The following is a 21,846-nucleotide window of genomic DNA, read 5'->3' as shown; positions in this document are numbered from 1 at the left end:
AATGATGGAATGGGCTGAATTTGGACATAGGGTAAAAAAGTGAAAAAAAAGTCTACAAAGGAATGTAGAACCTGTTGCTATCTCCCATATAGAGGTTAAATGGTTTGGAGAAGGAATTTGTGAGCGAGGCTATTAGGATGTAACTAAATCTTTAAAGGTGTTGTCTGGCGGAATGAACTGACATTAGGAGACTCAAACATATTTTTAGGAAAAAGATTTTTCTGTGAAATCAAGATGCCCTTTCTAGTGGACATCTAGCGAAAGGCTTTTCAATGACTACAAAAGAGTAGTTATAATCTGCCTAATTTTGTGTTTCGGCCAAGTACAAGAACTTAAAGAACTGAGGCTCTTTATAAAGTTTATTTTTCTTGACAATTTTACTTTTTTTCTCTAAACGTACAGTGGTAAGAATTGGGTGTATGAAGGAAATTCTAAATAGCTCTTTGAAATTGACAAAGGGACAACATAACCAGCTTCCAGAGGTAGAGATAAAATGAAGGTTGTCTGCAATTGGATTCACACATTGCATTAAGCTGCGCTTAGCTATAGTTTATTGTATAAACCACAATTGCTTAGGTTCATACAATATTGTCCACAAGCAAGCAAACCACATTATAGTTTAGGGCAGGGGTCCCCAACCCCCGGTCCATGGACCGGCACTGGGCCACCGCATGCCAGAAACTGGGCCACAAACAAGTGAAGCCCCATCTGTCGGATGCAGACAGCATGCGAAATCACTCCCCTCTTCAGTCCATGTGGAAAAACCTTTCTCTATGGAACCGGTCCCTGATGCCCAAAAGGTTGGGGACCTCTAGTTTAGGGTAAATCCAATCTGTTTTATCATAATCAGCACCCTCATACCTTTGCTACAAGATGATGTTGTAGAGCACTATCTGTTTTTGCTTCCTTATAAAAGGGATGCTCTCAACACGCTGGTGTAGTCTGAATTGAGGAAGGCTTTACTAGAGGAGCAATCTATTGTGGGCTCTAATGGAGAACTTCCATCTTCAACAACAGAATGTCACTGAAACCAATTATTGGAAATCAGCAACGAAAAATGTTTTGTTTTCCCTTCTAAGCCTCTTTCATAACTACTTATGAAATCTAAAGTGAAATATTTTAGTGTTACTGGAAACATATGCCTTGTAGATATGAGGTAAAGAATGTAGCCTAGCAGGTCCAATTATCCATTTGCTTTACTAACTTGTGGCCAATCAAGTACCTATAAGCCAGCAGTTCCCAACCTTTTCTATACCCCGCACGCCTAGAACGCTTCTGATATATTCTCGCACCCTTTACAAAAGTAATACCTGATTATGCATATACACTATAATTTTAAAACTTCTAAACCCAAGTTTTCGCACCCCCTGGAATATCGTCTCACACCCCTGGTTGGGAACCCCTGCTATAAGCAACCCCTGCTATAAGCAAGAAACAGCTTCTAAGAAATGTTTGTAAAATAAATAGTAAACTGTATTAAATTTTAATTTTTTTAAGCAGCTCAATGGCTGAGATTGCTTGTATGTGAGGGTGAGTCCATCATTCTGGTCATGGGAAGAGTGTCAAAACAAAGCATCTGCCATTTCTACCATTCTCAGACATCAGGCTTGCTGAAAATTATAGGTCAACTGATCTGGAGTACACCAAATAGGAGACCTCAAGTAGCAAAATTACAAACAAGGGTATGGATGGCGAAATGGGTTTAATGTATGCTAAGTCATATAGTGCATGTTTATAAATAATAATAGTAACTAATAACTGAATAACTTGATTAAAACAAATGGCTTAGTGAGATTTCTTTCATTGAGTTCCATAGAATTTATTCCCAAGGGGGGGAAAATACATTATTTATCCACTTATTTCAGGAACATTAAGAGTCTGATGGTATTTTTACTTTTTCATCTACTTGCATAGGATTGGTGTTGCCTTTTAACACAGTATTGTTATTTGAATATGGAGCAGTAAGCCAATTTTTACATTCCCTTAGCATACTTACAATGTTTTATTCCCTAGGTTTTCCCTTCATCAAAGTGTCATCAGAACATTTCAGGTGATTGCTACTTTGCCCAGTAATTTTAACTGTAATTTCTATTCTTCTAATGTTTCTCATTATATATTCCATTTGTAAGTTAAAAAAATGAGGTGCCAGTAATCAATCTTTCATCATAGAGAAAATCTAGGCAGCTTCTAGGAGTCCAGAGTGACTTGATGGCAGAAGAGTACAGAGAAAATCAAAGATGATTAGAGGACTGGAGGCTAAAACATATAAAGAATGGTTGCTGGAAATGGGTATGTTGACTCTAGTTTAATGAAGAGAAGGACTATGGGTGACATGATAGCAGTGTTCCAATATCTCAGGGGTTGCCACAAAGAAGAGGGAGTCACACTATTCTCCAAAGCACCTGAAGGCAGGACAAGAAGCAATGAATGGAAACTAACCAAAGAGAGAAGCAACCTAGAACTAAGGAGAAATTTCCTGAGTTAGAACAATTAATCAGTGGAACAACCTGCCTCCAGAAGTTGTGAATGCTTCAACACTGGAAGTTGTTAAGAGACTGAAATGGTATTGGGTTTCCTGCCTGACCAGGGGGTTAGACTAGAAAACCCCCCTTCCTCCTCCTCATTATTATTATTATTATTATTATTATTATTATTATTATTATTATTATTATTATTATTAATCGTAATCTTTTTTTAATTGAAGTTTTACAGTACATTTTATTTTTAACAAAACAAAACAAAACCCCTCCCAACCCCCTCCCCTCTTCCCAACCCTCCCCAACACCTCCCTCCCTCCCCCTCCCCGACTTCCCAGAGCTAAATACAAGGTATAAAAGTAGAAACAATCATAATCTACCATATGCAAACAACAATAAACTATTAAATCTATCGCACTTTAACTCTTATAAAATAACTACAAGCAATATAGATATCACATCAATACTTATTCAAATGCTAAATGAAACTTTTTAGTCCCATATTTATTCTGGATGTAATCAATCCATTTTTTCCACTCCACAATATATCTCTGTTGCGAATGGTCTTTCAAATACGCTGAGATCTTTGCCATTTCCGCCAGGTTGGAAACTTTTAAAGTCCATTCTTCTATACAATCTTGAACCACTTAGTTGCTCTAGATTCCATTCTGCGACTTTCTGGCCATTATACAAATTCTTCAGTAGACAGATGAGGTGGCTTGGTACATCCACATTTGAGGTCTATGCACAAATAAAAATGATACAGGAAAAAAACCGCTTTGTGGAATGATCTTGCTTCTTTGATTTTCCAACTGATGTTTGCAATATGAACTCTTGGGTCCTGCCTCTTCTGACGGCTCCTTGTGTATCTGGAAATTCTTGTTCCGTGTACTATGTAAATCTGGACTGCAAAACCTTGAGCTTTATCTTAACCACCTTGAGGTATAATTGCTATTACTACAACAGTAACCAAACCGGACTTGTAAGGATGACACCTTGAGGGCTTCCTTGCACAAAGAAAAGATCGTACGGCACCTTTAAGAAACCCGGCGATTCGAAATCAATCCTGCCATTTTACGTCGCCTATGGCCGAACACTGACCAACCAAGAGAAAGCGACGGATCGTCACACCAGCCCGAAATGGTCTAATTGGCTGTCGTCTTCCTGGTGCGAGAACCGCGCGGCTACTCAGTTTCCTATCACCTACCGAATCGGGGGTGCTGCCTGCTGATTGGTTGCTGCTAGGGGACTAACGCAGGCAGAGAGGCAACGAAGTGGAACCGGTGTGGGTTGGAAGATGCCTTTGTATGGAAGTATCCCCACGGCCGGAGAAGTGGAATAAAATTACAGGTGGCGTGTCGTGGAGGGGGGAATTACCTCTCTGCTGAAAACCCCTAGGCGGGGAAAGAAGCAAGAAGCAGCTATATAAAGACAGAGAGAGAGGGGAATAAATTGAGCGGGGACGGACACGTCAAAAATTAGAAGTGGGGGCGAGAGGAAGGAATTACTGGAAAAGCAAAGGCAGGTGGAAAAGGTAGTTAGAAAAAAAGGTTAGGAGAAGGGAGAAGGAATCTTCTCTTGAAACAGCAACACCGTCCCTGCCTTGTTAGGTCGACGCAAAAGTCAATGGAGCTGCTAAAGAAATGGCTCGGTCACCCAGAGGAGATCTACAATCTGGTGAAGTTTAAAATGGGTGGATACAAGACAGTGATGCCCAAGATGGACCAAGTGAGTGGGGCTTCTTGTTGAATATTTTATTCCTTTGGTTATTTTTTCATTTTGTTTTCTACTGTGGCACAAGAACAAGAGGTTTTCTTTTTTTAATGGATAAGGCAGATGGAGAAACGAAAAAATAAAGCAGAATGACAATGGATTATAAAGCAATAGTTGCATGAGAAGGGAAACAGCCTTGTCCTCTCATGCAACCATTCCTTTATTTCATATGTGTGTGTGTGTGTGTGTATGTGTGTGTATGTGTGTATGTATATATATGGGACATGGTGGCTCAAGTTCGCTGATATGCATAAATACACATACATATATAAAAGGTAAAGTTTCCCCCGCACATGCGTGCTAGTCGTTTCCAACTCTAGGGGCCGGTGCTCATCTCCGTTTCAAAGCCGAAGAACCAGCACTTGTCCGAGGATGTCTCCGTGGTCACGTGGCCGGCATGACTAGACGCCAAAGGCGCACGGAACGCTGTTACCTTCCCACCATAGTGGTCCCTATTTTTCTACTTGCATTTTTACTTGCTTTTGAACTGCTAGGTTGGCAGAAGCTGGGACGAGTAACAGGCGCTCACTCTGCTATGCGGCACTTGGGATTTGACCTGCCAAACTGCCGATCTTCTGATCGACAAGCTCACCGTCCTAACCTTCTGAGCCACCGTGTCCTTACATACATATATAATATAATGTAATTAATATAACATAACATAAACATAATATAATTTCTTATTAAAACAATCCCATAGCAGGATCATTACTCTTCATAAGCAGATAATACTGAGAGACAATGAGGTAATGAAAATGCTTTCAAATGCAGTATGAATATACTGACTTGGAATGTTATTTAAGGTGGGTTTAGAGCAGGTTCCCAACCAGGGGTGCGAGACGATATTCCAAGGGGTGCGAAAACTTGGGTTTAGAAGTTTCAAAATTATAGTCTATATGCATAATTCATTGCCATTATTTTGAACTTTTGTAAGTGGTGTGAGAATATATCAGAAGCATTCTAGGGGTGCGGGATATAGAAAATATGATTTCTCTAATAGAATCACTGAAATAAACATAAAAGACATCATTACTTGCAACGAGGTAAAATTCCTCCCAAAGTCAATGGTGATATCCTTTAATTTCAACAGATTGCATTTTATTCTTTTGTCAGTTTCAACAGAAAACAGCTCATCTCCTTGCGCACAACCTTTTAGACCAGGCATGTCAAACTCGTGACGTTGCACGATGTATCAGAACTTTTTCCCATTGCCGAAAATGGGATGGGCGCGGTTTCTCCGTGACACTCCGGCCCGTGGGCCGGCAGTTTGACACCCCTGTTTTTTAGACTATTTAGCTGTATGCAACGAAATCTCATTTTAATGTATGCTGATTAGTGTACATTTAAAGTGACAATAAAAATATTACTCTATTCCTGTATACTCTAGTATGCCTTTACAAACAGTTCAAGGACGATGGTTTTTGTCAAACTTGTCCCTTTTATGACTTGTGGACTTCAACTCCCAGAATTCCTCAGCCACAACTCATAAAAGGGGTCAGGTTTGAAGACCCCTGGGCTTGCTGATCAGTCCTTAACCGTTTTGGACTGCACAGTTCACAAACCGTGCTAAGATAGGTTTGTTTTATTCATTGTTGAAAAGGCCATCATGGCTACTAGCTTCACACCCCACATCAAGTAATGTGAACAAAGCACATTATGGTTTAGCATTCATCACAAGGACTGGCATTGTGGTTGGCAAACCGTGCTTTATGATAAAAACCTTGCTCGTTGCATTTATTCAATAAAAAAATACTACGATATTCAGTAAGCCTCCACGTCAGCGTTTCCCAACCTTTAGGAACTTGAAGATGCGTGGACTTCAACTCCCAGAATTCCCCAGCCAGCATAGCTGGCTGGGGAATTCTGGGAGTTGAAGTCCACGCATCTTCAAGTTCCTAAGGTTGGGAAACGCTGCTCTACGTGATGTGAACTCAATAGGCGGTAAGGTTTCTTTCCCCGACGCGGAGGTTCTTCGGGCTTAGCGGGATTTGCCTCCAAAGGAATGGATAAAAGCGCGTATCGAGCCTTCCCTCCCAATGCGCTCGTACGGCATTCGCTCCGGTTATCTGGACTGCGGCCCGCTCCCTGCAGATCCTTTGCGGAACTTCCCCTTCGGCCTGCCTGGCGGGCGGGGCCTGCGCGCTTGGAGAAGAAAACAAAACAGTCCAAACGTGAGAGGGCGGTGGGCGGGTCTCGCTTCGGTGGCGCCCCGGAACCAATTCAATGCCCCGTAGCCCCCAGGCTCAGGGGGTCCTGCGAGGGGCGAAGGGGTGGCGGCCAGTTAGCCGTGCGCCTCTCCGGCCTTGAATCCGTTTTCTATGGCCAGTTGCAGCTCCAAGGCCGCCACGTCCCTTTTCAAGCGCACCTTGGCCTTTTCTCCGCCGCGTGCAGGTGGCGGCGGGTCGAGTTCCTGCTGGACTGGCAGTGGCCGGTTGCGGAACGGCGGCGGCACCCCTCGGCTCCCGCAGCGCTCGCGGCCTCGCTTTCTGATTGCTCAGGCTGCCCCTCCGCCTGTGCTCCTTTTGCAGGACTCGCTCAGCGACAGCCTCCGGGTATGTTACAAGTACTTGAACCAAACCAGCCGGAGCTTCGCCGCGGTCATCCAAGCTCTGGACGGGGAGTTGCGGTGAGTTTTTGTGATTCCTACTTCCTTGCTGGGAAAAGGAAATAACGGAGTGACTTTAGGAAATTTGGGACACTATTCACCGACGTGATACTGAGGTTCTCATCACTTAGAATCCACGGCTGGGGAGGAAAGCTAAACCAGTTGCAGTTCAGAAAATGATCTGAAAAGGTTTAATTGTAATTGGGAAGGACTGCTCATAGCAAAAAGCAGAACATCTACTTTTTACAAGATCGGACCATTCTGATTTGTACCAGCTTTGTTTTTGCTAACTGGTGTTGGCATAGCTTCAACTGGAGATGCTAGAGCTTTTGCCTAGGATAGAGGTGTCAAACTCAATTTCATTGAGGGCCGCATCAGCATTGCGGTTGCCCTGGGGGTGTGTGTGGCCAGGGTGGGCATGGCTGGAGTGCGTGTGGCCTACTGGGTGGGCGTGGCCAGCTCTACATGGTTCAGGTCAAGGTTACCTATGGGGCTGGGCAGGAGTGGGACAGATCTAAGGGTCTCTGGCAGAAGGAGATGGGGCCAGGGCAAGTGCCAAGGCATGGTCCACTGGAGGAGCCTCACTGTTCCTCTCAGGCCATGTGGGGGGGTGGGGTGGACAGTGGCGCAGGGGTCAAATGCCCAGACTGGCCCTCAAGCACCCGCAGCACTAAGCCCAGCCCCACTTCCCCAAGGGGGCGCCCAGCTGCTGTGCTTGCTCTCCTTAGCCAGGTTGCTCATGATGGGTACGAGGGCAAAGTGAGGAGACCCAGCTTTGTATCCAAAGCTTCCTTAGCAATAGGATGGGAGACCCCCCTGGATAGGACAGAAGGAGGGTGCAAGGGGATGGTGAAAGGGCAGCAGGGCAGGACTAAGGCAGGACTTCCCTCAGACCCTCCCTCTCCTTCCTTCCTTCCTTTGAACAAAGTGGTGGGAAAATATTTGAGATGAGGGAGGGAGAAAAGCAGGCAAGAAACGCAGCTGGGGAAGTGTCATCCTTCGCGAGGAATGAAGAAATGCACCATCGCTTGGAAGTGGCCAGCACATGGCCCTCACCTACTTCACATATCCGGCTTGGTGGGCTCTGGGGGAGAGGATGCCATGAGCAACGTGAGAGGTGACGTTACCTGCACAGTGCTGCCCAGCCCCCAGTCTGCCTGGTTTTGGCAGGCAGCGGGGCGCTCTCCTCACAATGCCTAGAGGCTGAGCCAGGCAGCACGAATCCGAAGAGAAGTGCGATGCCGCCCAGCCCCAGCCTGCCCAGTTTCAGCAGGCAGCGGGGCACTCTCACTGCGCCAAGAGGCTGAGCCAGGCAGTACAAATCAAAAGAAAAGTGCGATGCCGCCCAGCCACTAGCCTGCCCATTTTTGGTAGGAAGCAGGGCACTTTCCTCATAGTGTCGAAAGGTTGAGCTGGGTGGCACGAATCTGAAGAGAAGTGCAACGCTGCCCAGCCCCTAGCCTGCCTGAAGTAGGCAGGGCCATGTGCTGGCAACTTCCAGGCGATGGTTCATTTCTTCATTCCTAACAAAGGGTGATACCTCCCCAGCGTGCGCCCAGGAGGCGGGGCCGACACAGCAGGGACCAGTCCCTCGCTGTTTCCAGATGGCCTTGTGGAGCTAAGACTGAATGTATTTCAGCATAGATGACCACCATGAAGTTGTACATTGGCTCCTGGCCAGCCTGGGCCGGGGCCAAGGCAGCGGGGGCCGTTCCCTCACTGTTTCCAGGATGGCTTTGCGGGCCACATGAAACCACTTCGCGGGCCGAATCCGGCCCCCGGGCCTTGTGTTTGACATATCTGCCCTAGGATAAGAGTCAGAAACATAAGCTATGTGCATCTCCTGAAGTTAGCTCTGGCTGTAGTTATTATCCATCGACTTTAAGCTTTCCCACTACTGTCTGCTGTAAAATAAATTACTTTATTATGTCTCCCATGACCTTACCCATAAGAAGAAAAGCCTTTTAGAATTTTGAAGCCTCATCAACTGTAACTTTTGGGTGCTCAAAAAGTAGTCAGTGGACTTCAGTCCACCCTTTCCCAGTTCTTCTAAATTGAGAATGCTTATATAAAACTCATAAAAAGCAAATTCAGGGTTTATTATTACTGTGATGTTCACATTTATTATAAAACTATATTATATAGTATATGCAATATACTACCACTGTATTTATTATAGTTTATGATCCACAGAACTTTAAAGAAAGGTTTCATTGCAGAGGCTACAATTCTTTTAGTGTACAATCTATTAGCAACAGTTAACAGGATCAGAGCCAGGCTGTTTCCTTTGTTTTCTTTCATACCTATTGCATTGATCTGGAAGAACATATGCTTCTTATTATTAATCCTTTGTGGGTGCCTGGAAAAATACGATTCAGCTATCACAAACGGGACAAATTTCTCTTTCCTCTGGCATCTAAGTCACAAACAATCCTTTTCCTTTTCTCTGTAGCCATGCAGTGTGCATTTTCTATTTGGTTCTCCGAGCTCTGGATACTGTAGAAGATGACATGACTATCAATCTTGAAGCTAAGGTCCCCATGTTACACAATTTTCACTCCTATTTATATCAGCCAGACTGGAAATTTATGGAGAGCAAAGAGAAGGACAGACAGGTGCTGGAAGACTTTCCAACGGTGAGTGGTGCTTCTCCAAATTTCATGCATTTATGCAGTTAAGGTATAAAGAGCTCTAAGGCTCTTTTCTCTGACTTTAGTAAGAGGGAGGGGATCAGTCTTAAAATCAGATATAGTAACATCTGTTTGGAAGTTTCCTGTCCTAAAAGATACAGGAGACAGATATTTCATCACAGGGTTTAGGTGGATATTTGTACCATTGGTGTAGTAGGGTTCTCAGTTGAAAAGTAAATAGGATAAATGTATGAAGAATTGGGCTAGCAGTGGTTTTAATCTAAAGGTTATTGCCAGCCTCAGAATCCTAGGTAAATGTTAAATTACAACTGCTAGGAGGCAACAGCTGAAATACATGCTTGTACTTAGGAGATTCTTGAATATTTGTGGCTGGTTGCTAGATGGGCTTTTAGTTAGCCTGAAGCTGCCAGTTTCTTACTTTCATGGCAAAGTGCCAAAAACATGCTGTGTAGATGTGTTCTGTGTAAATTAAACTCTGACACTCATTTAATCTTTTAAATAACTGTAGCCCTTCAGAAGGTGATCAAGCTTTGTATGTATTGCGCTCAAGAGGAAAGGAAGTAACAATTAAGGAATAGCTTTCAAATAGTTATGTATCCTTGCTAGTGAAGTTTGCAGAACTAATTATATAGCTAAGAAAAATCACATAGCATTTCGCCATTATTTATTTGGAAGTAATACGATCTGTTTAAACTTGAGTGCATTGATTTTGGTCCTCCTGGATAGAAATAACTTGCCCAAGTATCTTCTTCTAAGGATATTTCCAGTATTGCTCATATATATGACATTTGACTGTTGGTAAATTCAAGATTAAAGGACTGCTGAAATCATATTTTTAAGTTTACATGCATGGAACCTGAAATGTGCTAGCACTCTTGAGCTCCTTATCAATTCAGAAGTTTTTTTTGGGGGGTGGGGGTGGCAGGAAGAGACACATGTATCATTTTTTATAATCCTGTTTCTTTTCTTGCCTTTAGATTTCCCTGGAGTTTCGGAATTTGGCAAAAGTCTATCAAGATGTGATTGCTGACATTTGTCACAAGATGGGGCTTGGTATGGCAGAGTTTTTGGAAAAGAAGGTGAATTCTAACGAAGAGTGGGACAAGGTGAGTGAGTTGCGGAGGTATGAATTCTGGAAAACCTGTATGTTAGCTATAACCATTAAGCTTACAGTACAGAGACCCTCAAAAACTTCTGTTCAATGAGGCTTTTAATGTATAATGCCCATCAGCATGGGGACAGAATATTTAAGAAGAAACAGTAAAAGTGAATAGCTTCTATAGCATAAGGGAAAAGTGGTACTCAGACTGATATTAGGGATGTTTCTTTAGCTCAGAGGAGCTGATCTCTGCAGTTTAGGTATCTTGGAACTGGAGCTGGTCTTTGGTATGGATTTCATTCACTCATAACCATAAGGCTGGCATAAAGAATTTCATCATTCAAAATCTGTTGCAGACTGAGTGACATATAATCTCATGCTCTTAAAATGAACAGGCCTAATAATTATATGGTCAAGGTTCTGGGGTTTTAAATGCTGAACTTTTGGCCCTTAAACTCATTCCAAAACAACCCCATTTGTAACAGTGGCTATAAAATGTTCCTAGCAGTTTACATTGTTTTTTTTTCTTTCTTTCATGATATATATTGCTTTAGCAAAAGTAATTCAAGAAAAGAAATTGTAAAGTTCAGTAGCTGCAGCTTTTATGGAGCGAACTAGATTTTTTTAAAAAAACATCTTAATAAAGCTCTGAATGTTCCAACCTATAGTATTGCCACTACGTTGCTGGCTTGGTGGGAATTGGCCTCTCCCGGCTCTTCTCTGCCTCAGAATTAGAAGATCCTGTTGTCGGTCAAGACGTAGAACTGGCCAACTCCATGGGACTTTTTCTGCAGAAAACCAACATCATTAGGGATTATCTGGAGGACCAACTTGAAGGCAGAGAATTCTGGCCCAAAGAGGTAAACGAAAAAGAGTATGGTAGATGTGAGAAAGAGATCTTAACTCAGTGGTATGAATGTGTACAGCATGCAAAAGCTGCTAGGTTCCATCCTGATCATTACTGTTTAATTGATGTGGAATGCGTGGGCAATTTTTTCTGCCCAAGGATCCTATGCAGTGATAGCTTGAGGCTGCATATATCTACACATAAGGTGGTCTCATTCACATGTAAAATGTTCCAGTTGTCCCCAAGATTGGTGGAGAAAAATTGAATTCTGTCTCCTGCAGTCAGAACTAATGCTTCCCTATTGTTAATTGCAGCAGGGAAATATCCTCTGTCTCTTTATAACTGTTATTACTGCTGTTTTTGTTATTAAATTATGGCTGCTAATAGGTTTGCATAGTCCTTGAGAAGGATATATTGACTGGCGCTTTGACAGTCTGATAGATCATAGAGCCTTCTCTAACAGTCACAAGAGTCAGAGAAACCTTTTTCAGAAGCTGCTCTGGCAGGCACTTTGTGAAAACTCAGTAATTGATCATAAAAGGTAAAGGTAAAGGTTCCCCCGCACATGCGTGCTAGTCGTTTCCGACTCTAGGGGCCGGTGCTCATCTCCGTTTCAAAGCCGAAGAGCCAGCGCTTGTCCGAGGACGTCTCCGTGGTCATGTGGCCGGCATGACTAGACGCCAAAGGCGCACGGAACGCTGTTACCTTCCCACCGTAGTGGTCCCTATTTTTCTACTTGCATTTTTACGTGCTTTCGAACTGCTAGTGGTCTCCTAATACCTCCCAGAATGGCTACTAATCTAGATGGTCCTTGACTTATGACCATTTGTTTAGTGACTGATTGAAATTATAATGGTGCTGAATGAAGGGAGTTACAGCAGTTATGGCCACTGCAAGATCCCTGAGGTCGCTTTATTAAAATTTGGGCACTTGGCAGCATACCTTCCCTTATAACTATGAGTGCTGTAATATCCCCCCCCATTTCTCTCCCACATCTCAACTGTTTCAGGTGGGCCACCAGTGCTTGCTAAGCTGCCACGGTCCTGGAGTCTCAGCCTTCTTAGTAGCTGCTTCTCCCTGCCCCATGGCTGGAAGTCTACACATTTTAAAATTGGTGAAATTGTGAAACATTGACTTAGAGCAGCAGTCGCTAACCTTTCTGGCTCTGCGAATTGATAGCTGGGAGGGGGGAGGGGATGATTTTGCATGTGCATGTAGCTTTGTGTATCCGCCTCCCACTTGCATGACCAGGTTCCCAATGGGATGCAGACTGGGGATTGGGGACCCCTGACTTAAAGCATGCAAGCTTTAGAGGGTGAACAAAAGAGTAACTTTGCTCTTGGGATGAGCATAACGTTTTGTGCTTAGTTGAGTGGAATAACCAGTTAGACAAAGCAAGGATGATTTTGCATTGCTCTGATCTAATCTTGTACTTTACATAACGTTGGGACACTGTTGGAAATTTTCATTGCTAGTTAGTAGCATCAGTGATATGCTCAAACAGCCTTCATTACAAGACATATTGGATAAGCATAATCCCTGCAAAACTAATGTGTGAAAACTAGCAAATTTCAGCTGCTCAGTAACAGTTTCTTTGAAATTCTGCAAAAGTGGCTTCAGCAACCCTGACCTCTTGGTGTTCCTAGGTTTGGAGCAAGTATGTGAAGAAGCTGTCAGATCTCGCTAAGCCAGAGAACATTGACAAAGCCGTCCAGTGTATGAATGAGCTCATTACCAACGCCCTACATCATGTTCCTGATGTCTTGACATATTTGTCCCACTTGAAGAATCAAAGTGTGTTCAATTTCTGTGCTATTCCACAGGTAAATTGTATTGTCTTTTTTTCTTTTTGTTCACTTATTACAGGGGTGTCAAACTGGCGGCCTGTGGTCCAGATGCGTCACATGCAGGCCACGTCCACCCCAGCTCTGCAAAGGCAAAAAAGTCACGATACACAATACGTCCACTGACGTGATCAAGTTTGACACCTGTGATGTATTACATTTACACCCTGTCAAATCTATCAAGGACTCCTGGCAGTTCACAATTAACAAAGCAACAATAGTTCAAAAAACATAGTTAAAATAATCACAGTAAATAAAGTAATAATGAGTTGGAGTAATACCAAAATTAATTACTAAATGCCTTCAGGAACAGCTCCTTAACAATCTTCTGGATCATGAATAAAAAAGGGGACTAATCTCATTTTCAAATGAGTGAGCGCCAATCAACAATGCCTCCTAGAATGCTAGATGAAGCCTAACCTGGCTGATCTTAAAAAGCTTTGAACTTCAAACTTAGTTAATGTATTTTAAATGAAGGATTGCTGGAAAGGGTAGGATTGTAGGTTGAGAAATATCCTGGAAAAAGGCAGTAAATAATTTGACTTGTAGATAATGAGCTTGTTCATCACTGAATTAGAAGACTAATTAAGCTATTTTAAAATAGTCTTGGATAATATGAGATTCATCATGTGATCGGTACCCATTGTCATAGCAGTATGATAAACCATTAGTTTATTCATTTGTCATAGTCTAAAACAGTGAAAAAGGATGCAAAAATGCATTGGGTATACATTTTTGAGTGACACTTGTAGATAGTCTTTTCTGCTTTTCACTATTCTTGGGATTACCTTTGTAAAACTAAGTTAACTAAAAATAGTTGCTGTGTATACAAAACCTAGGGACGCGGTGGCTCAGTGGGTTAGGACGCTGAGCTTGTCGATCGGAAGGTCGGCAGTTTGGCGGGTCGAATCCCGAGTGCCGTGTAGCAGAGTGAGCGCCTGTTACTCGTCCAAGCTTCTGCCAACCTAGCAGTTCGAAAGCATGTAAAAATGCAAGTAGAAAAATAGGGACCACTGCGGTGGGAAGGTAACAGCGTTCCGTGCGCCTTTGGCGTCTAGTCATGCCGGCCACATGACCACGGAGACGTCCTCGGACAAGCGCTGGCTCTTCGGCTTTGAAACGGAGATGAGCACCGGCCCCTAGAGTCGGAAATGACTAGCACGCATGTGCGGGGGAACCTTTACCTTTACCTTATACAAAACCTTGTATGGTATAACACTTGGTTCATGTAATTTGTTAAGAAAGTTGCTAGATTCCTACAACTTGCTGAAAAAGACCTGGTTTTGCCTTACTTAGGAAGTGATATCAAAACAACCAGACACACTTTTATGGGCTTTTGGTTTGTTGTAAGAAGGTACATTCCTCTTGAGGCACTTGATGATGATGATGATGATGATGCCCTGTCCATGCAGGCCCATGTTCCCTTTCCAGGAACACAGCTTTCCTTTCTGTATGTTGAACATCTGGGCCATTTATCATTAATTCACTGTTGCCATGGGTATTCTGTGTATGTATGTATATCGAGAGCCAGTTTGTTGTAATGGTTAAGTCATCAGGCTTAGAAACCAGGAGACTTGAGTTTTACTCCCACCTTTGGCACAAAGCCAACTGGATGACTTTGGGCCAGTCATTTTTTCTCAGCCCTAGGAAAAAGGTGGTAGCAAAACACTTCTGAAAAACTTTGCCAAGAAAATTGCAGGGACTTATCCAGGCAGTATCCAAGAACTGGACACAACTGAACAGAAGGAAAAAAAAATTATCACATTTATATTGCTGTCCTTCTGACATATGTGACATAACTAGACTATTTTATAAAACTCAAAGCCTTTAAGCAGCATGCTGATCTTTATAAATTATTTTTTTAAAAATAGCTCTGTGTTTTTCTTTGGAGTCTGCTTGTGTACAAATACACAAATACCTGCTGTTCTTAATTATCCTCTTTCCTGCCCAGGTGATGGCTATAGCCACCTTGGCAGCTTGCTACAACAACCAACAGATATTCAAAGGTGTGGTGAAGATTAGAAAGGGACAAGCAGTCACATTGATGATGGATGCTACTAACATACAGGCTGTCAAAACCATCATGTACCAATATATGGAAGAGGTGAGTTTGAAAAGTCTAGATATTCGATTCCTGATGTAAATGCCTTTTTGTGGGAGACGTTACTTGAGTTAGCATGTATTCCCATACAGATGTATGGTAATCACCAGGACCTGTCTTTTTACTTTGAAACTGTGAAGTGGGAGAGCAAATTTTGCACAACATGATGTAAGGCTTAGGAGATTGGATTTGGTCTAGGACATCATGTGACGTCGTATGATATATCACAACTTTCCCCCCATTGCCAGCAATTGGGTGGGCGTGGTTTCAGTATGATGCATCCAGCCCATGGGCCGGCAGTTTGACATGCCTGGTCTAGGATGATCTGGCTTTGATATTCAGATGGCTGGATTTGCATAACATGCTGAAACTGAATCTAATTTGTGACTTCCTGCTAGCTTCCTCACTGACTTTGCTTGTAAGAAACTGGCAAAAAAGGTTGCAAATGGCGATTGTGTGACTGGGAACTCTGCTCCAATATGAGGACTCCTCAGAACCACCATTGATTTAGCACCATTATATGTTTAAATAGTGCTGACAAGCAATCATTAAGCAAGGACCATCTGTTGGGCTATTCCATATATTTGCTGCTATGAATTTCTTCAAAGGAAAACAAACTAAAATGTGTAATGTTTCAGTATATATGGGATTTGGAAAAGTCATTGAGCAAAAAGGGCTGAACTGGTATAATGAAGTCCTCTTTCCCCTGAATCCCCTCCATGCTATCTGTTCATTCCTTCCCTATGCAGCTTCTCTTTTTTTTTACTAGCTAAGAAGAGGAAGAGAAAGAAAGAAAGAAATGGAAAAGGGTTGCTGTTTTTTCATGGGAATTGTTTTTAAGGAAGAGGGAGGGGAGTGACTGTTTCACAGACATGTAATGGAAACATAGCAAAAGCTCTGGCTTGGCCAAAAAACTAAAGAGTACCACAAACCCACAGAACCCTGTGTACAGGCTTGTTTAACAACTCCTTTCTTTCTTCTCCTAGTAATGCAATTTCTTTTTCCACTCTTTAACAAAATTATAAATATGCCAAGCTTTGCCTATGGAAACCCAAAATGGGGCTCTAACGATGATCTAAAAATGGCAAACTTAATATTTTATTATTTCAAATTAGATTGTGAGATGGCACCAACTGGCAGAGAGTCAAACAATCCATAAATGTATTTTTAGTAGAAAAGCCACCTGGAATCGTTCCATCAATCTGTGATGTGTTATTTGTGACAACTGTATTTGAAGTTTTACTGAAATTCCTTCTTTTAACTTACCGATTAGTCTGTTTTATCTCTAGTTTCTATTATCGTTCTGTAGCTATGTTATCCTGAATGACTTCTTTCTCTCACTAGATCTACCAGAAGGTCCCAAGTACAGACCCTTCCTCTGCCAAAACTCAACAGATTGTCAACACTGTCCAATCCATGAGCTTACCCAGTGGTACTCTGGTCTCCCAGACCCATTATTCACCCCTCTATTTTTCCTGCATTATGATTTTGGCTGCCTTGAGCTGGCAGTATCTGAACACTGTCTCAAAAGCAGAAGAATATGTGCACACTGGTGAGAACTGAGGGTGGAGCTCTCTTGTACTGCGCTTGGAAGGAGAATATTTTGAAATGGGAGAACTTTTTGGAGTCTCAGGAATGTAAGGAACAAGACGGCGAATGTTTCATTGCAAGCTGATTGAACTGGAAGCCTTCATTTGAAAGCATCTGCTGCTGGTTTTGAAGCCTCTAACAAAGAGTTTCCCATGGAGACATTTGCTTTTTTTCCAGCTAAACTAGCTACAGCCAATTTTGTTTGAGTCTTACGTAATATTTTCTTTTCTGCAGTTTGATCTGCATTTGTTTTTTGATGTAGGATGGTTTTTAACTCTGATGTTTTGAAGTCTTTGTGAATTTTGACAGTAAAAATGTGGTGATAAAACCGCTCCTCTAAGTCCTGCTGTAATTCAAGCACCGCATTTTCTGTTCAAAAAATTTCCAAAGCCTGTACTGTCCTACGTTGCACTAATTTAGGAATTTCTCCTGACAATTAACTTTGAAGATAGATATTTGTCTTATTACATGGTTGTTATTTTTTCTTTCCATAAATGTTATTGTGCCTCTTGGAAAGGTTTTTATATTGTAATATGCAAGGGATTTGGGGAGTCAACAGAGAGGAAAATAGTATAAATCTGTGAGATAGGACAAAACTCTGGCGTCATCTACAGTAAAGCTGCCCGCTCCTGAAGCAAAGATTGGCACTGAGAATCAGTATACTTTTAACAGCTTTTGTAGCAACCTTGGAGAAGTTCTAGATCTAGTCTGGGATAACATGTAAAATAGGGCTGAGAATTTTAGAAGATGCAGGCCAGAGATCCTCCCAATATCTTCACATAGCTGTTTCCTTTTGCAGTTTCATCCCAGGTATCTGCCCAAACACATGGCCTACAATTTTGTTTCGCTAGTTCTCCCAATAATCTGTTGTCTGCATGCAAACACTAAAGCACTGTCCCAAAGAAGCCCAAGAAGGGTGCTTTACAAAGCATCTGTTCAAATGCTTTAGAATGAGATTCATAAAGTTAAATCTCAAAAATGAAGAAATCAATCTAGAAAAGTATATGTCCATGGCAGTGAGGAATAGTTATGTGGACTGATGCAGAGCTTTTACAAGTTCTGATAATAAGACTCCAAGTTGAGCTCTACTCCTCGTGTCACTGGAATGTATGCATTTGCTTTCTTGGCAACAAACTCACAATTGGTTTACTATTGCCTTCTAGACGGGTGTCAAACTGCCGGCCCACGGGCCGGATGCATCATGAAGAAACTGCGCCCACCCCATTGCTGGCAATGGAGAAAAAGCTCCAATACGCCGCCTGACATCACATGACATCGCAAGTTTCACATGTCTGTTCTAGAATGGTTGACTTCCTAATCTAAAGCCCCAGTATTTCCAGGTGGTCTCAATAGCCAACCACAATCAACCCTACTTAGCATTTTGAAGATCACCCATCTGCTCTGGAATTACAGGTGAAACTCAAAAAATTAGAGTATCGTGCAAAAGTTCATTTATTTCAGTAATGCAACTTAAAAGGGGAAACTAATATATGATAGACTCATTACATGCAAAGCAAGATAGTTCAAGCCATGATTTGTCATAATTGTGATGATTATGGCTTACAGCTCAGAAAACCCCAAATCCACAATCTCAGAAAATTAGAATATTGTGAAAAGGTGCAATATTCTAGGCTCAAAGTGTCCCACTCTAATCAGCTAGTTAAGCCATAACACCTGCAAAGGGTTCCTGAGCCTTTAAATGGTCTCTGTCTGGTTCAGTAGGAATTGCAATCATGGGGAAGACTGCTGATCTGACAGTTGTGCAGAAAACCATCATTGACACCCTCCATAAGGAGGGAAAGCCTCAAAAGGTAATTGCAAAAGAAGTTGGATGTTCCCAAAGTGCTGTATCAAAGCACATTAATAGAAAGTTATGTGGAAGGGAAAAGTGGAAGAAAAAGGTGCACAAGCAGCAGGGATGACCACAGCCTGGAGAGGATTGTCAGGAAAAGGCCATTCAAAAGTGTTGGGGACTTTCACAAGGAGTGGACCGAGGCTGGAGTCAGTGGATCAAGAGCCACCACACAAGAGACGGATCCTGGACATGGGCTTCAAATGTATTCCTCTTGTCAAGCCGCTCCTGAACAACAAACGTCAGCTGGGCTAAAGAAAAACAGACCTGGTCTGTTGCTCAGTGGTCCAAAGTCCTCTTTTCTGATTAGAGCAACTTTTGCATCTCATTTGGAAACCAAGGACCCAGAGTCTGGAGGAAGAATGGAGAGGCACACACTGCAAGATGCTTGAAGTCCAGTGTGAAGTTTCCACAGCCTGTGTTGATTTGGGGAGCCATGTCATCTGCTGGTGTTGGTCCACTGTGTTTCATTAAGTCCAGGGTCAATGCAGCCGTCTACCAGGAGATTTTGGAGCACTTCATGCTTCCTTCCGCAGACGAGCTTTATGGGGATGCTGACTTCATTTTCCAGCAGGACTTGGCACCTGCCCACACTGCCAAAAGCACCAAAACCTGGTTCAATGACCGTGGGATTACTGTGCTTGATTGGCCAGCAAACTTGCCTGACCTGAACCCCATAGAGAATCTATGGGGCATTGCCAAGAGAAAGATGAGAGACATGAGACCGAACAATGCAGAAGAGCTGAAGGCCGCTATTGAAGCATCCTGGTCTTCCATAACACCTCAGCAGTGCCACAGGCTGATAGCTTCCATGCCACGCCGCATTAATTGCTGCAAAAGGGGCCCAAACCAAGTACTGAGTACATATGCATGCTTATACTTTTCAGAGGTCCGATATTGTTCTATGTACACTCCTTGTTTTATTGATTGCATGTAATATTCTAATTTACTGAGATTGTGGATTTGGGGTTTTCATGAGCTGTAAGCCATAATCATCACAATTATGACAAATCACGGCTTGAACTATCTTGCTTTGCATGTAATGAGTCTATCTCATATATTAGTTTCCCCTTTTAAGTTGCATTACTGAAATAAATGAACTTTTGCACGATATTCTAATTTTTCGAGTTTCACCTGTAGCATGGAATTCTTGTTTTCTCTGCAACCTGAGGCCCTGATTATATGAAGGGGAAATCACTTGAGAATTTTCTTGAATTATAAATGAAGGTTAGAGGGCCTATTGTAATGGCCTTCAGCAGTTAATACTTAAAAGCCATTTCTTGGATATGGTGAATAACCTTCAGAACAGATTCTGGAGGCTTTGTTCTATGCAACTTGACAAGAGGCTAAAGGTCCCCAGCCTATGGACTGCGGCACACTACCGGACTGTGGCCTCTTGGCCACCGGGCTAAGTGAATTATCTGGGTGTGTGCGTGCGCATGCTCACCCCCCATGCCACTGTTGTCATGGGCAGGCTGTGGTAGTGCTGCTAGTATTACATGGGCAGCAGCATTGCCATGAACCTAGCATAGGGGGCAGTAGTGCCACGAGTGGCAGGTGGGTGGCGGTGCGCAGGTGGCATTGCCACAAACGTCATGTGGGCAGCGGCAGTGCTGCAAGTGGCAGGTTGGCTGGTTGGCAGGGGTTGTGGCATGAGCCTCGCGCCAGGGTGGGATTGCTGCGGGCTGCAGTGTGATCCTTGTGCAGGGGTAGCGGTGTGAACCTTGCGCCGGGGTGGATTGTTGCGGGCCGCAGCATGAACCTCGCGCTGGTGGTAGTATCGCCACAAGCCTGGCAGCAGCAGCGCCACAAGCCTCAGATCATCATCATCGAAAGCCTCGCGTGCATGCTCACAGCCCCGTTTGCATGTGTGGCCACATTCACATTTGCGCATGCACGCCTAAGGCTCCTGCTCCTCCCTCTCCCACAGGGCCGCCAATCCAAGAAGTTTGGTGACCCCTGGGCTAAAAGGCAAACAAGCTGGATCGGATTACTGGGATTTTTGCAAATAATTCTGAGCTAGATAGCTCTTGATTTGCTTTCCACAAAGGCATCACAGTTTAAGTCTGTATATACTGAACACCTTAACAGTGTATATTTTAGTCTATTTTGCACCCTTTGAACCACAGCAATGAACTACAGAAAAGCATTTTTAAAACAATGGAAGACCATGGAAGGCAAAATTTTGTTCTGCCTTAAACTGAAGCAATGCTTCATGGTGGATGATTGAGTCATGAACCATAGAGGATTTTGAAGAATGATTCTAGGCAGCTAGGCACTTTCATGGTCAAGAAGGAATCTATCTATCTATCTATCTATCTATCATCTATCTATCTATCTATCTATCTATCTATCTATCTATCTATCTATCTATCTATCTATCTATCTATCTATCTATCTATCTATCTATCTATCTATCTATCTATGCAATTCCTAGGTGTTTTTTTAAAGTACTTTAAAGCAATTTAAGGCATGTAAACTAAACCCAAAACTAATATAAATTATTCTAATCCCAGTCCAGAAATCAGAATTACATAGGAGCTAGACTTTGGGAAAGAAGTATCTCCAGGCTGTATGGAATTCAAGCTTAGAACCCTCTGATGTGCATAAAACCATTATTGCTTCTAATCATCAAACCTTCAAGGTACATAGTGAAGATACTGTAGCGCAGGATGCAAACCTATATATATATATGTATATTATCAAAGCCATTACATTTGATCTCAGCAATACACACAAATTCAATATTCTCAAATTCAAAGAATGCAGAACTTCAAGGATCAGTAAAATATATTGTGTGAAACAGCCACCAGCTAAAGTTTTATCTCGTAGCCATGACACAATATGCATTGGGTCTATTTTCCAAACTGAAGCAGTCAGTTATACTGAAGATATACTATAAAATATACAGAAATAAATGTGTTCTACCCTCCCCCCCTCCCCCAATGCAATCCTTTCTGTCCACGGGGGAAGAATGAGAGCATACATTGTATGAAATTCTAATCAT

The 21,846-nt window shown here is 42.7% G+C and overlaps 1 protein-coding gene and 1 long non-coding RNA gene across 4 annotated transcripts; one reads left to right on the top strand and one right to left on the bottom strand.

The window, feature by feature from the left end:
* Nucleotides 1–3,861: 3,861 nt before the first annotated feature.
* FDFT1 (farnesyl-diphosphate farnesyltransferase 1) lies at nucleotides 3,862–19,175 on the top strand. Of its 3 annotated transcripts, none has more exons than XM_081346028.1 (8): nucleotides 3,862–4,205; nucleotides 6,779–6,876; nucleotides 9,308–9,491; nucleotides 10,484–10,612; nucleotides 11,274–11,465; nucleotides 13,099–13,275; nucleotides 15,248–15,400; nucleotides 16,742–19,175. In XM_081346028.1, exons 1-8 carry the CDS (start codon nucleotides 4,104–4,106, stop codon nucleotides 16,958–16,960), a joined length of 1,254 nt encoding a protein of 417 aa, XP_081202154.1. In that variant the 5' UTR covers nucleotides 3,862–4,103; the 3' UTR covers nucleotides 16,961–19,175. The 3 variants fall into 3 exon arrangements, with proteins under 3 accessions (XP_081202154.1, XP_081202153.1, XP_081202152.1); XM_081346027.1 differs by lacking the exon at nucleotides 3,862–4,205 and adding an exon at nucleotides 5,307–6,032 and having other exon boundaries at nucleotides 6,197–6,876; XM_081346026.1 differs by lacking the exon at nucleotides 3,862–4,205 and having other exon boundaries at nucleotides 6,161–6,876.
* On the bottom strand, nucleotides 13,428–15,253 carry LOC308678841. Its single transcript, XR_014028684.1, has 2 exons — nucleotides 14,499–15,253; nucleotides 13,428–14,131 (listed from the first exon to the last, which is right to left on the bottom strand). It is a non-coding gene; the product is annotated as an uncharacterized lncRNA (long non-coding RNA).
* Nucleotides 19,176–21,846: the final 2,671 nt, after the last annotated feature.

Source organism: Vipera berus, assembly GCF_964194415.1.
Source record: "Vipera berus genome assembly, chromosome: 1".
Lineage (NCBI taxonomy): Eukaryota > Metazoa > Chordata > Lepidosauria > Squamata > Viperidae > Vipera > Vipera berus.
Note: the sequence above shows the minus strand (reverse complement) of the source record. Positions and strands in the feature narration are given on the sequence as shown.